General features: G+C 40.8%; 1 protein-coding gene across 3 annotated transcripts; it reads left to right on the top strand.

The window, feature by feature from the left end:
• Window positions 1–268: 268 nt before the first annotated feature.
• LOC311497711 (uncharacterized protein) lies at window positions 269–7,797 on the top strand. Of its 3 annotated transcripts, none has more exons than XM_084558063.1 (11): window positions 269–351; window positions 549–753; window positions 869–1,055; window positions 1,150–1,318; window positions 2,058–2,151; window positions 2,233–2,286; window positions 2,411–2,446; window positions 2,714–2,841; window positions 2,980–3,115; window positions 3,908–3,978; window positions 6,466–7,797. In XM_084558063.1, the coding sequence occupies exons 2-11, from the start codon at window positions 552–554 to the stop codon at window positions 6,667–6,669; spliced, it is 1,281 nt and encodes a 426-aa protein (XP_084414189.1). In that variant the 5' UTR covers window positions 269–351; window positions 549–551; the 3' UTR covers window positions 6,670–7,797. The 3 variants fall into 3 exon arrangements, with proteins under 3 accessions (XP_084414189.1, XP_084414191.1, XP_084414190.1); XM_084558065.1 differs by having other exon boundaries at window positions 282–328; window positions 552–753; XM_084558064.1 differs by having other exon boundaries at window positions 284–328.
• The last annotated feature ends 6,526 nt before the right edge of the window (window positions 7,798–14,323 follow it).

The following is a 14,323-nucleotide window of genomic DNA, read 5'->3' as shown; positions in this document are numbered from 1 at the left end:
TAAATATTGAGTGTGTTGCTGTTTGTCTCACAACATAATGAACACTGGAAGATAACCCTGAATGACTTCAGAAACATCCAATGAGAGGAAATGGAGCAAAACTGGTTTAACATCCAGATTCCTGACAACTCCCTGTAGATTAAAATCTTTATTATGTGCTGCCAACTGTTATTACTTTAGAAACAAAGAGCAGTAATTTTCCGATCATGTTTACGTCGACAGTATTGTGGGGGCGTCGCGTGTAAAAGGCTGCAGAGAAACGACGACACACAAACTGATGTGAGCAGACAGCTGATACGAGTTACTGAGCTTTAACTGGAGCAGAAAGGTAAAAAAACCCTGTTCAGACAGGTGAGAAAACTTATGGTCAACATATGGTTTAATGGTTAGAAAAGTTGATCTTGATTTAAATGTTTTTCTGTGAATGCTGGATTATAATTATTAACTGACTGTCCCTTTAATGATGGAGGTGATGGAGCTGTCGCTGAGCAGGTTATGAGTTTAGTTTCTGTTCAGTTTAAACTGTTCTTCTCGTTCTGTGTCCTCAGAAGATGTTCAAGGTTGAAACCAGAAAATTTGTGGAGGCTCTGGGAGCTGAAAAAACCCTCATCCCCAACAAGAACCTACTGCTGAACATGGAGCTGATGACTCTGGTCAAAGTCGGCAAGAAGGGATTCTTTAAAGTTCCAACGTATGAATCTCTGAACATCAAACTGCCAGAGCTGTTGGAGGAGGGAGAAGAGTTGACCCCACGTGAGTAGTCTGGTCTGACACACAAAGAAATTAAGAAAGAAAGAAAGAAAGAAAGAAAGAAAGAAAGAAAGAAAGAAAGAAAGAAGTTGTGTTTTTATTTTTAACCTCCTCCCAGATTGTGAAGAGAGAGTGCTGGTGAAGGACTTCATTTCTGTGTTAAAGAGTGATGGGAAGGCCAGCGCCGGTGGAGGATACAAGGGTGGTGGGGCAATCATTGGTGTTGGACGAGGCGTAGTGGACGGAATGACTGAACCTGTCCACTTGATCAAGAAGGAAATCCATATTCAGGGGAAGAGTTTCAGGTACAGAACACCTCCGTCTTTCTGTTTTACTGTTTGTCAAAAAATAAATCTGACATTTTTATTCATTTATGATTTATTCTGATTTATTCTCTAGGAACATAAATCAGAACAAAGTGAATGAGCTGAAACCGGAGAAGTCAGAGAAACTTGCGTGTGTCAACCAGATTGTCTACAACACCGGTGACGCCCAAATCATCAGGGCGTCCAAGAATACAGGATCCGTGTCAGCATTCTTTGGGAAACTGTTCACTGGGTCTATGGAGGTCAGTGTTTCCACAAAGAAATAACGTTGGGAACAAACGTCCACAGATCATTGAGGACAAAGTCATCCAGGCTCTAGTTTTAAACCTTCATGTCTGTGGAGGTTCTCAGTCGTTCAGGTCATGATATAAATTAAAGAACACGGTGAATCAAAGACATCTGGGCTAGAAGATGTTTCCAAGTCAGGGATGGGCAACTTAAATGATGGAGGGGGCCACAATTTTTCATCGACACAACAGAGGGCCACTTCACTTAGGACTGCACACTTAACCAGATATGATAAAACTGCCATTTTAAATATGTTTGTATGTACGTTTATTGAAGCAAACAAAATATAGTTACATATCCCTGCTCCAAGTGTTCAGCTCTAAATGACTGGTGGGGAGTTTAGGTTCCTATCGCCTCGCCTGAAGGACACACTAACACCTCCACCACCAACTTGGAGAATCAACCTTTCAAGGAATCCTGGATCAACACAGGAAACCTTTCAGCTGTCCACCTACACCTGAAGGACAAACTCCACCACCAGGAGGAAACACTTGGAGGAAATGTCTTCTAGTCCAGATGTCTTTGTCTCATCTTTGGTTGTTAGATGCAGTTTTAAAGCTGCTTCAGTTCTTCTGTGGGTTCAGTTTGTCTCTACATGTGATCAGATCAGGACTCAGGTCTTTGCTCATGTCTCTGTCTCTGTCTTTAAAGTCTCTTCAAAGGTTTAATAAATGATTCTGAATCTTTCTCCAGTTCAACAAGGACAAGGTGACGTCCCTCACTGTTCCAGAAAAGTCCATGTTTGCCTACGGCCTCGCGGAGATCATATTAGATGAAGATGAACTGAGTAAGAACATTGTCAATGTGTTCATGTGTTTCTGAGTAGAACTCATTTTAACTTTTGTTTTTCTTCTCTCATCTCATTCAGAAATCCCATACGTTGATTTTAAGGTGAAAGCAAAGTCAATCCCAGGTGTTTTCTGTAAGTTGTTTCAACTTTTCTTTAAACTAAAGTCAGACTTTTTATTTTGATCTTTACTGTCTTCATGTATAAAGTCAGTAAAATCTTGACTGGATCATTTATTGATCTTGACGTCTGTTCTCAGTCAAAAAACGTCCTGCTGACCTCGTTGCAATGGAAGGTTTGTGAGTCTTTCTTTGTATTTATCATCACGTTCCTAGTTTAAATGTTAAAATGGAGATTTTAACTTTAACTCAAAGCTTTAATTGATGTTTAGATGAAAATTGATGGAAGTCTGAGTATGAAGTCATTTTTAAATGCAGTTAATGATGTTTTTAACATTTACTGGACAAAATGAGAAAACATCAAACGTCCGTAGACCAAACCTTGGTTTTAAATCAACTGTAGTTGTTTGATATGAGCTGAAACTTGAAGCTGTTTCCTGCAGAGTTGGAGATGAAACTATCTACAATGCAGCCGCTGGCAGATCTTCCTGAGTCGACCCGTCGTGAGCTGCTGACGAAACTCTGTGAGGTCCTGAAGAACCAGGACGACCTCTCTGAGCTGGAGGAGACGGTGAGATGATTGACATCTGGTCTGGTTTAGATCCTGGAGCTAAACCTGGATCAGTGAGAAAATACAGTTTTAAATGTTGAAGTAGACACTTTTATAATAATACTGATGATGATGATGATGATGATGTCCTCCTCACAGCTGGATCAGTTCAGTGAAGGGACGTATGAGCGTCCTCAGAATCAGACCGTCTCCTCCTTCCTGGACGTCCTGGAGGTTTCTAACGTCTCCTCAGATGCGAAGAAGATTGTTTACATGCTTGTCAGCGCCTTGAACGGTAAGAACTGAGACATGAAGACATGACTTCATCTCATCAACAGTAAGAGATGAAGGGACAGAGAACCTGAAATATGTTTGAGTTAAAGTTCAGGGAAGAGGTAGAGGTAGACGAACAGAGCTGCTTCCTTCATCATTAGTAATAATTCTTCTTAAAAATGACTCAAAACAGTTTTCACACAAGTCCTGAAAGTCGACAAAGAGAACCCAATATTACATATCATGTCCTCCTTGTGTCCAGTCTCTGCTGTGACCTCCTTGTCACTAAATGTTTCTGGTAACTGCTGATCAGTGGTCTACAGCAGCTTGGAGGAATTTTAGCCCATTCCTCAGAACAGAACCACTTCAGTTCTGAGATGTTGGTGGGTTTCCTCACATCAACTGCTTGCTTCAGGTCCTTCCACAACATTTCTATTGGATTAAGGTCAGGACTTTGACTTGGCCGTTCCTAAACATTCATCTTGTTCTTCTTTAACCATTCTTTTGTAGAACCACTTGTGTTCTTGGGCTCGTTGTCTTGCTGCATGACCCAGTTTCTCTCTGGACTCTGATTTGACCTTGAAATTAACTTGGAAACCTAGAGGAGCACCTTTCTGACATGTAATATTGGCTCATTCTAGTCTAATATTTGTGTTTCATGTGATTGGTTGGGTTCTCTTTGTTGACTTTCAGGACTTGTGTGAACATCATCTGATGTTTTGAGAAATTAAGAAAAGTCTTAAGAATTCTTAAGCAGCAGTGTTTAAAGTTTTTATACCTTAATACAGTTTCTTCTTCTCCTGTTTTTGTGCAGGTCTTCCTGATGAAGTTCCAGCTCTTCTGGTCACCTGTGATGTAGAAGCTCTGGATTTCTTCATCTTTACAGTTAGTGATCAGTAAAGTCATTAAGTACTTGAGATGAACTGACACGTTGTTTCTCTGTGACAGTAACACAGCAGAGGTTTAATACAAACTGTAAACAAAGTCAAGCTTATCTTGGAGTATTCTAATAATGGACAGGTTTAATTAACATATCTAGCCTAAAACAGCAGCTCAAAATCCACATAAAGCTGCGAAACATTAATATAACGTAAATATGCTCCTTGACTTACTTTCTTCATGAAGACATTCTCTGTAGACATAGAGCAGCAGTCTCTGTGTAAGGAGGGGGGAGGAGGGAAATGAGTGGTGGAATAATGAGGAAGAAAAAAGTTATTGTTAAAGGGGGAACACAGGTTCTGTAAAAAATCAGGGGAGAGACTAACAGCGACCAGAGGAAGGAGAGGATGGGAAAACAATTGATGCCGGTGCACACAATAATTTATTGCAAGGTCTTATATTACTGACATAAAATACCACAGAGCGTTAAAACCTTAAAAGGTTTTAAAACCAAAGTCTAAAATGTAAGCAAATATGTTAAAATAGTCCATTTATAAACAGGCAAGTAAATGAGTCCATTGCGACAGCCAGACCGGTTACCATGGTCATGACGGAGATCTGCGGCCGCGCCAGGTGCTACAGGTGCCTCGGCTGCTACTTGCAGTGAGCGTCCTGGAAATAAAAACACCAATATGGGTGTCCACACAACACGCGAGTTACAGTGCTGCCACACAAACACACACCAGAGCGTTACTAAGGCCCAAAAGGAGGTACTTACCCACCAGGCAGAGCGCTATGCTCTGCTGCTACGAGTACGTCACGTTGCAACGCTCTGGGTTTTTCTTTCTGTTGGTCGGCGCTCGCACTGTCCTGCCTCGTCTCCAGCCCACTCTGTGTCTTCCGTTCTCGTGGTCCCGTGTCCTCGTGCTGTCCCGAAAACTAGATAAATTGCCTATGATACAGAAGTACCAGGATCAGCATTGTCATCTGGAACAGCATGTAACTGAACCAGATGTGCTACTGGCCGTAGGTAAGTCCTGTTCTTGGCCTGGACCTCTGCTGCTCATACGCACCCACCGGGAATCGGAATAAGCTTGACCACCTTCCCAACAGGCCAGTGAGAACATGGCAGCTGAGGATTAACAATCATCACGACAATGTCTGTCACTTCTGGCAGACTTGAAGAGATGGAAAGTAGCTTCTGAGAAATTGCACCCAGACGTTGTCCACCTGTCGTCTGATGACATGTACCCTAGGGGTAACCAATCAAAATTGTAAGCAGAACTTCTTCTTGGAGAGACTGAGCTTCAGTAACAACCTGCAGAGCTTTCTTCACAGACTATATTTCACACTCCCATGCCCCACCGAAATGGGGAGCTGCTGGTGGGTTGAACTGAAACTTGATCCATTGTTTAGCCAGTCTCTCATGTAGCTGTGGCTCCACGAACACCTCTTTGACCTCCCTCTCTGCACCTTGGAAGGTTGTCCCCTGATCAGAGATCTCCAAAGGGGTGCCTCTGCAAGCAATGAAACGCCTCAATGCCAAGAGGAAGGCATCTGCATTGAGACTGGTTAGTGGGTCCAAGTGGACACATCGAGTTGTGAGACACTTAAGTATGACCCCCCCTACGTTTCTCACTGCACCGCCTGATTTTGATGACATATGGGCCAAAACAGTTCACTCCTTCCTGTCGCAAAAAAGGCAGGCAGCTGGGCAGGAAGTTAGTCTGCCATCACTGAAACGACAATTGAGAATGATTGAATGGATGTCAGAACATGGAGTGAAATTAGTCTCAAAATGGTCACAAATGCATGTTCCATGATCCACACGTGAAACATGACATTCACAAATGCGTACCTAGCTATCTGAACGTGTGTGATTGTTTTGCAAATTCACAAATCAGATCGTTCAACTTCACAAAGCTCATCCTTTTCGTTTTCAAAAGACTTCTTGCACTTACGAGTGTCTAGCCTACGCATACGGACAGATCAGGCTGCGCACGCACACAGAGTTTTGAGACTATTTTCACGCTGCTCAGATCCGCAGATCCACAAATACATGGTGCCTTTACGTGTCACCGGGAAAATGGAAAATCTGGGTTTTGGGCGAAGTGAGCTATATCTTTCCTTTAGGGAAAATTAATCTTTACTGATACAACTCAATTACAGTTACACAGGTAGGAAATCACAGGACAGGGAGAAGGCAAGACAGGAAACAAGGAAAACTTAACAAAATAAAACAGGAAATCAAAACCAGAACCGTGACAAACATAGTGAGGAACCATCTACGTTCATTTCAAACAATTACATGAAGTAAAACTTTATTTCTGATAGAAAAACAGAAAAACTGAGACATAGCAATATTATGAGAATCCACCATTTAGTGAATAATTCAACTAAAGAAGACGAGCTCCTTTCCAGAGTAAAATAACATCATCATGAACCAGAGGGAGGAGACAGGAAGGCTAAAGGTCATCTGTTTCTCATCCTCAGGCGACCAACTGGAGAGAAATTGAACGAGAGGTTCCGACCGTCGTTCAGAACGAGTTCTCCTGGATGCTCGAGCTCATAGAGACGACCAAGAGGACCCAGGACTACGATGACGACGAAGACGATGTGATTTTAAGGTTTCCTCCGGAGAAGCTGCGGGAGATGGTGTGTGTCGCCGTGAAGGGAATCAACATCCTGAGGTCCTGAACTCACCATGTCTGTATGAAAGAGAAACAGCTCAGAGAAGAAGCTGTTAGCGTGTTGTTAGCGTGTTCTTTCACCACGTGTTAAAGATGTGTTAACATCATCTTAACATGTCAGAAACACATCAACAACAATCGCTGCCATGATTTTTGAAAAGCTAAAGATCTTTTTATTTCTCTGTCAGTCTCTTTCTTTAGATTCTACATTTATGACCTAAAATACATGAATCAAAACCATCATTAATATTAAATTGTCTCTTTTTACTCCGGTGGGGGTCGTTTAATTTATGGTTTGATTTTGTGATTGTTTATCTCTTTATATTTCATTTGGTTGTATTTCCTGGGGTGATGGGTGTGGGGATAAAGGTAAAAGGTTTATATTTCAAGCTTGTTGTACCAATAAGTAGTTGGACTTATTAACACCTGAATACTGTGGAATATGTTCTTTATATTGTTAGTTGGATGGTTGTGAGGACGGGAGGAAGTCTGGACATGACGCTGATAGATGTTGGTCATTCCTGCTTCTCAGTCTGGTTTCCTCTAATGTAAACGTCGTCAACGTCCTGATAAAACATCAACAGCTGTCACATGCAGTCGACAAGTCTTCACCACGCTGCACAGCTGTGTTTCTGGATATGTTGAGATCAGATGACTCCTCCTAAATAAAGTAACTGATGATGATGGTAAACGGTAAATGGTCTTGTTTTATTTAGCGCCTTTCTACCTGTTGGTACTCAAAGCAGTTTACAGTCACATCTACCCATTCACTCACACAAGCACTCACACATTCATGGATAATGCACACATTAGGAGTTCATTTGTTCATCCTATAATTATAAAAACTATTATTGATCTGTGTAAAAGGTTTCAAATGTGGATATTTAATTGTAGATAAACCCTCTAAATAATGTTGAAGTTGAAGCAGCGTCAGAAAGGTGGTGATTCACCTGGATGATCATTGTGGAGGATGGAGGTTGTGGTTTGAGGAGATGATCCATGTTTAGGAACAAGCTATGAATCAATAGTTCTACTAAATGGAAACCCAGTTGAATCAACATGTGTCAGTGATTAGAAACTAAAGCTGAACACCAGAACCTTCATGGAGACTAGATCTACTGCAGGACTGGTTTCACTAGTGTACCTAATGAACTGTGTACCTAACCTCAAACTGTAAAACTGTAAATATAGTTAAATTCCTCTCAAGTTTCCTCTGATCTGTTGAAAATAATCAAGCTGGAAAAGAAATGTGAGAAAAGTTCATTGACTGGTTGTGTTCCAACCACAGACTGTATAAAGATGGACGGAGGAACAGCTCCTCTAAAGTGAAGCCAAATCAAGCAGAGCTCCCCCTGGTGTCTGGCTGCAGTATAGGTCATAAGCTCCACCCCCTCCATGTTAGTGGGCGGGACTTGGGTCAAACTAAAACACTAAGATACACGTCAAGGATAGTTTCTTTCTTTTAGGTAGTCAATATAATGCTGATGAATGTCAATGTTTTTGCGTAAGTTTCATTTTAGTTATTTGACGCTATAGAAACAGGATGTGACATAATGGCGACCACCAGTTGCCATGCCAACCGCTCCATAAAATGGTTCTGTGGGACTCCAATAAATCAGTCCAGTGTATAATCCAACATGTAAGGTGGAGGCAGAGCAGAGCGTAGTATTAATTAAACTAAAACACATGTTGTCCATATTTATATACAGTCTATGCTTCAGACAAAGATCCTCTGGAGAGTTTTAAATGGTTCAGTACGTTCTATCTATCTATCTATTTATCTATCTAGGGCTATAGATAAAGGAAGGTTTTTTATTAGTCACATTTCATTTCTCTGAGCGCTACAGTGGAGTGTGGCGACACCTGCTGGTCAGAAGCATTTACTGCAGATAAATATAAAGAAAATAAAAGTTTGAAACTGAAGAAAAAATAAATATTAAAGAGAAACATGCTGGCATTGATTCACTGACTTTACTGAACTGTATGTTTATAAAATATTAATTTTAGGATGTTTAGTGATTATATCAAAGTTTTATTTTGGATCTAATTTTACAGACGAAGTAAAATTAATAGTTTATTTTATTAATAGTTTATTTTGACAGGTAATTAAGATTCAAAACCATAATTAAGACTTTAAATGTTTATTGTGTGTTATTCTGTCTGTTTTCCACATTATTTATTGTTTGTCTTAAAAATATATAAAAGCAGTAAAATACTTATTTTTTTGTCTGAAATCATAAAGACTAAAGCTTTAAATTGACTTTTAATCACATTTTAATCCACATAAGATCCAAAAATAAAGCTGCAGACTGAAATGAATGACCAGGTCCAAGTAGATTTTAAATCTAAAGTTTTTTTAAATCAGTAAATTCTGTCCATGGCTCAGAAACTAGAACAACAAGAGGATTCATTCAGATGTTTGAAGTCAGAGTGAAACTTAAAACCTCAAAAGGAGATTAAATGGACCAACTAAATGAAGCCAGTTGAGTCAAAGTGTTTGCATATTGAGTCCCATCATCACATCATCCCTCAGGGTCAAATCAAAGTTCAGATCCCTCTTCATGTCTGACTGAAGCTCCACCATCAAACCCTGACTTCAATGAGCCTCATTAACATATTAAACATGTCTCAGGTGTTTGGTTGGGTTTAAAAACTGGACACTGTTGGACCTCCAGAGCTCAGAGGTCACAGCAGCAGCAGCAGCATGGAGGGAAGCAGAGTTTCAGACTTCAGCATCGAGCGCATCCTCTCTCCTCAGATTGGACACAAGCCGCAGGAGTTTTCCTCTGATGGATATCTGCGGGGGATCCCCGGCGGGTTCTGTCTGGACTCGGGGAGCTTCAGGGCTCCCGCACAGGTCCCAGTCCCGGTCCCTGTGTTTGTGTCGGGCTGCGTGCAGTACCGAGGGCTGAGCTTCGGTGACGCGTTTAACCCGTATCACACAGACTTCACCGGGATTTATCCAAACTCTGGAGTTTACATGCACTTCAGCCACGACTCTGCAGGTATGTCCACATTTAAAACTTAAACCTCTCTGGTCAAACCACAACTTTCAGCATCAGCTGTTGTTTCTCATCCCTCTAAATGTTTCCTGTTGTCTTTTTTATTTTACCAGATGCTCAGTCCATGGCGGGGTACAACAGTTTCCACCAGGCCCCGTCGCAGACGCGCCAGAAGGCCCGGATGAGGACGGTGTTCACCGACACTCAGACCAAACAGCTGGAGGCTCTGTTCGAGCTCACCGACTACCCGGCGGTGGAGGCGCGCGCTGAGGTGGCGAGGAGCACCGGGCTGAGCGAGGAGACCGTCAGGGTGAGTCTGCAGAAAGACAAACAGAGTGGTGGTTATTAACGTGCGTAAAAGGCTCCACGTTGTGCGTAAATGTTTCCAAACTGCATTTTACGCACAGATTCTCAGTGAGCTTTGTTTCTTTACAACGTTTTAGTATCAAACCTGTAAATTAGACAAGACTTCAGTTTTACACACGAGACCAAACCAGTCAAGGAGCCATTTTCACAACATGTTCAATCTGCTTATTTCTTATTTTTCTTCTTATTTATGATCTTATTTAAAGTCCCTGCTTCACCATCGTAACACTAAATCTCTCTCTCTGTCTCTTTCTTGTTTCCAGGTGTGGTTTAAGAACCGCAGGGCCAGGAGGAAGCGCAGCGGGTCGAAGGTCAAATCCTCCTCTGCTCCTCCTACCAGCGCTGAAGCAGAGATGAAGGTCTTCACCTCCTTCCTCTGAAGCTGACCATCCGTCCATCTGCTGCTCAAACTCATCCTGCACTGACGGACGCCATCTTGTCCTCTCCAGAGGTCCAGCTGGCTGCGTTCTGCTCAGGGGCACTTCAGCAGGGCGGATTCTGGCTGGCCAGATGTGCTCAGCAAGTGAAGTGACTGTTGGTGATCCAACATATCGTCTGTGAACTGATGCATTTAAGGTGCTGTAGGGAAAATCAGACACCTGAGACTCGTTGGGAACAGAAGGTTGTTCAGCCTGACCTGACAGTTTTGGAAATGTTTTGTATTTTTGTGTAATTTATTGAAAATCAGTCAAAAACTGTAAGCCTGAGTGGTTTCATTAAAAATAAATGTAGTTATCATGATTTCTGGTGCTGGTGACATTTATCATGATTTGTGTTTGTTGTTTACTTGTCCTCTGCTCCCTGGCAGATTTATCCGTGCTCTGCAGTCAGTAACCTTTGGCAGCCTTCATGGACTTTCTAGTTTCTAACAGGGAAATGTTGGTTCATTTTAAAAAGGTTACAGCCAGAATATCATTTACTGATATTCCAGATGCAGAATATGTTTAAAACACTATTAGAAACTTAAAACTTGCTTAAAAATGAAAACATGCAATGACACTGAGAGTCAAAGAGATACAGAAAGATAGAAACTAAAATCTTAGTTGGAGCTGCCTTTAATTTGATTGCAAAAATATTCTGGATCTGATCCGTCAGAACATGATGCTGCAGCCGCCGTGCTTCAACATGGACAAGGTGCTCTTCTGCTGATGTGCTGAATGAATCAGCGTCTTATATGCTCCCTCCTTTAAGTCTGATATTTATCTGACTCTCTTTAGTGGATTGATGAGATAACGGAATCAAAGCTGCAGCAAGTGAGAGGTTTTCCTCTTCGCAAGCAGCTCAGGTTGAAATATTGACAACATATATTAGTTTTTATTATCTGACAAACTGTTAAACATAGAAAATATTAGCAAATAAGAATAAGAGTCCTTTCTGCTTAAAACCAACTTACCGATGAATAAATAATCCAATTTTTTCGATCGATGGGCGATTTAATTCAGTTATAGACAACTTTTACTCCTTTGTTCAATGTGTATTGTTCTAACGGTTAATTATTATGGGTGTACATTTAAAGCAGATTATTCAACGAGTCAAACCTGAAGAAGTCACTTGAGTAAAAGCAGCAGACAGGAGCAGTACAAAAACATCAAATTCTTTATTATATTCATAGAGTCATCACTGTTATTATTAGAAGCATTTCCATGCTGATGAGAAGAAGATACACATATCGAAAATAAAAACAAATCAGAAAATACTGAGAGAACGTTAGAGAGAGAGAGAGAGAGAGAGAGAGAGCATCATGCAGTGAGTATCTGTTAGGTAGAGGACGTCCGACGCTCGAGTGACTGTAACCGAGCACAAAGTAACACAAACACACACACACACACTACAAAAACCAGAGAACAAAAAGTACACTTAGTGAAGTTATCAAAATATAGGCTATATACTGTATATTCTTATTCATGTTAAAACAACCAGTGCTGAGTTAGTCTCGATGTGAATGAGCTCAACGTGATCTTCTCGATCGCTTACAAAGGAATTAAAGGACGGAACCAGTGAGTCTGAACGTTTCAGCCTCTCTTTACGTTCCTGCTAGAACCCGTCCGACACCAGAAACGACCACGTTTAATCTGTTTTAATCCTCTTCCTGTTACCGACTCTCAAATGTTGGCGTCCAAAACAATAAAGTCACCGAGACAAAAATGCAACGTTTCAAACTGATTCTCAGATGCAATAAAATCTAGACCTAAAAACAAAAAGACCTATTTTAAAACCGGCCAGCAGGAATGTAAAGTAAACACAGTCGGTAGCTGAAGGCCTGAAACAGTCAGAAACACTAGAGCGGCCCCTTAAACACCCCCAATTAAATAGAAACCATGTCATGAGTAAAGCTTATGTAAGGTTTACTGTGAGATTAATAAGTTGTGACACTTAGTGGCCGAACCAGAGAAAGCTCCACATTTACTACAGTAGTTTGGACACTATGGTCAAACATAGGCTTCACTGAGACATATTGACTGTACGGTAACTGTACGTTTACTGTACAAAGACAAACTTCCACCATCACTGTGGTCCACTAATGTTTGCCGTACGATGAAGGAATCAGCAAAGTTCTGACTCTGTGGAGCTTCAGCATCCATCAGCGACACATTTCCAGAGTGAAACTATGAATAGATGTGAATGACAAAACGTGGATTAACTTCAGTTCATCAGGCTCTTCAGTTTGGGTTTTATGGTGCGGGATGGAAGAGGAAGGAACTAAAAGTACGATTAGAATGTAAAATTGTGAGTCATCTGCATATTGTGTGAATGTGAAGTCAGATTTTTAAATCAAATCATCTGCAACATTTGACATTTAACTCTGATAACATAGGACTATATCCAGAAAAGTGGCTTCAAATGAAACAAAAGATTAAATTTATTTTGTTAGAAAGAATTAAACATTGCCAGAAACTGCAGTTTAACAATCTGAGAAAAACAGATTGGCAGAACATGTGGATTAACTTCATTTTATCAAGCTCTTAAGTTTTGGTTTTGGAGGGCGGGATGGCAGAGGAAGGAGCTAAACGTATGATTATACACTACCTGGCCAAAAACAAAGTCACCACCTGGATCTAACTAATCAAACAGGTAGGAGCCTCCTATTGGATAATTACTGCATGAGTGATTATCTTTCAGCTGACAACAATGAGTAGCTTCTCATTTCTTCAACAACCATGTCTAAAGACACATCCTGTGGTCGTGGAGAAGATGTTAGTCTGTTTGAGAAGGGTCAAATCATTGGCATGCATTAAGCAGAGAAAACATCTAAGGAGATTGTAGAAACTACTAAAACTGGGTTAAGAACTGTCCAAGGCATTATTAAAAACTGGAAGGATAGTGGAGAAGCATCGTCTTAGAGGAAGAAATGTGGTCGGAAAAAAATCCTGATTGTTTGGTGAAATTAAATGAAATGGAAGAAAAACAACACTATTTTTGGTGGCGACTTTTTTTGGCTGTGCAGTGTATGGATGTAAAGCTGTGAGTCATCTGCATATTGTGTTAACATGAAGTCAAAGTTTTACATCAAATTCACATCTAACTCTTCTGATGCAGGACTTGGCTGCAAGTGAGGCTTCAAATTAATTTTCTTAGGAAATAACTTTAGTTATAAGTGAGAAGATTTAATTGTTGGAATTTGGCTGACAATCATTCACCAATAAATTGTGGGAAACGTAAAGTTGTGAGTCGTCTGCATACTGTCAAATTTTCTAAACCAAATCATCTTCAAGCATATATTGGACAGTTTCAACAGTTGATATCTAACTCTACTGGAGGCAGGACCTTTCAGAAAAGTGGCTGCAAGTGGAGCTAAAGTTCAGAAACTCTGCATCTGAATCATCCAGTCAAAAAACATCCAAGGAGGACGATGGGTAACTCAACCTGTAGCAGAGCTTGAGAGCTGTATGACGTACGCTCACACCAATCTAAGCTCAGTTTTAGCAAGAATTCAGCGCTCCGGTCGCTCATGGACTAAATTCTGCAGCTGATGAGTTCAATGTTGAAACTGATTCTACGGCCACAAACAGAATCCATAGCAGTGATCAGGAGCAACCACAAAGTGTTTTCCTTGAGCCGAGGCTGCAGAAGAAAAGTTCAGTCTGCTGGTTCTGAAAGTTCCTCATAAATTTAAAATTCAAGAACCATGTTTGGGATTTTACCAAGATTCAAGAGCCTAATTTCTGTTTTTACAACTTTTATAATCAAATCAAATCAAATCAAGTTTATTTATATGGCACTTTTCATACCTATTAAAAGCAATACAAAGTGCCTCAGAGTACCTAATGAAACAAAGGTAACTGGACATGTAGG

This window comes from Chelon labrosus (assembly GCF_963514085.1).
Source record: "Chelon labrosus genome assembly, chromosome: 13".
In the NCBI taxonomy this organism is placed as follows: domain Eukaryota; kingdom Metazoa; phylum Chordata; class Actinopteri; order Mugiliformes; family Mugilidae; genus Chelon; species Chelon labrosus.
This window is presented reverse-complemented; position numbering and strand designations above follow the sequence as displayed.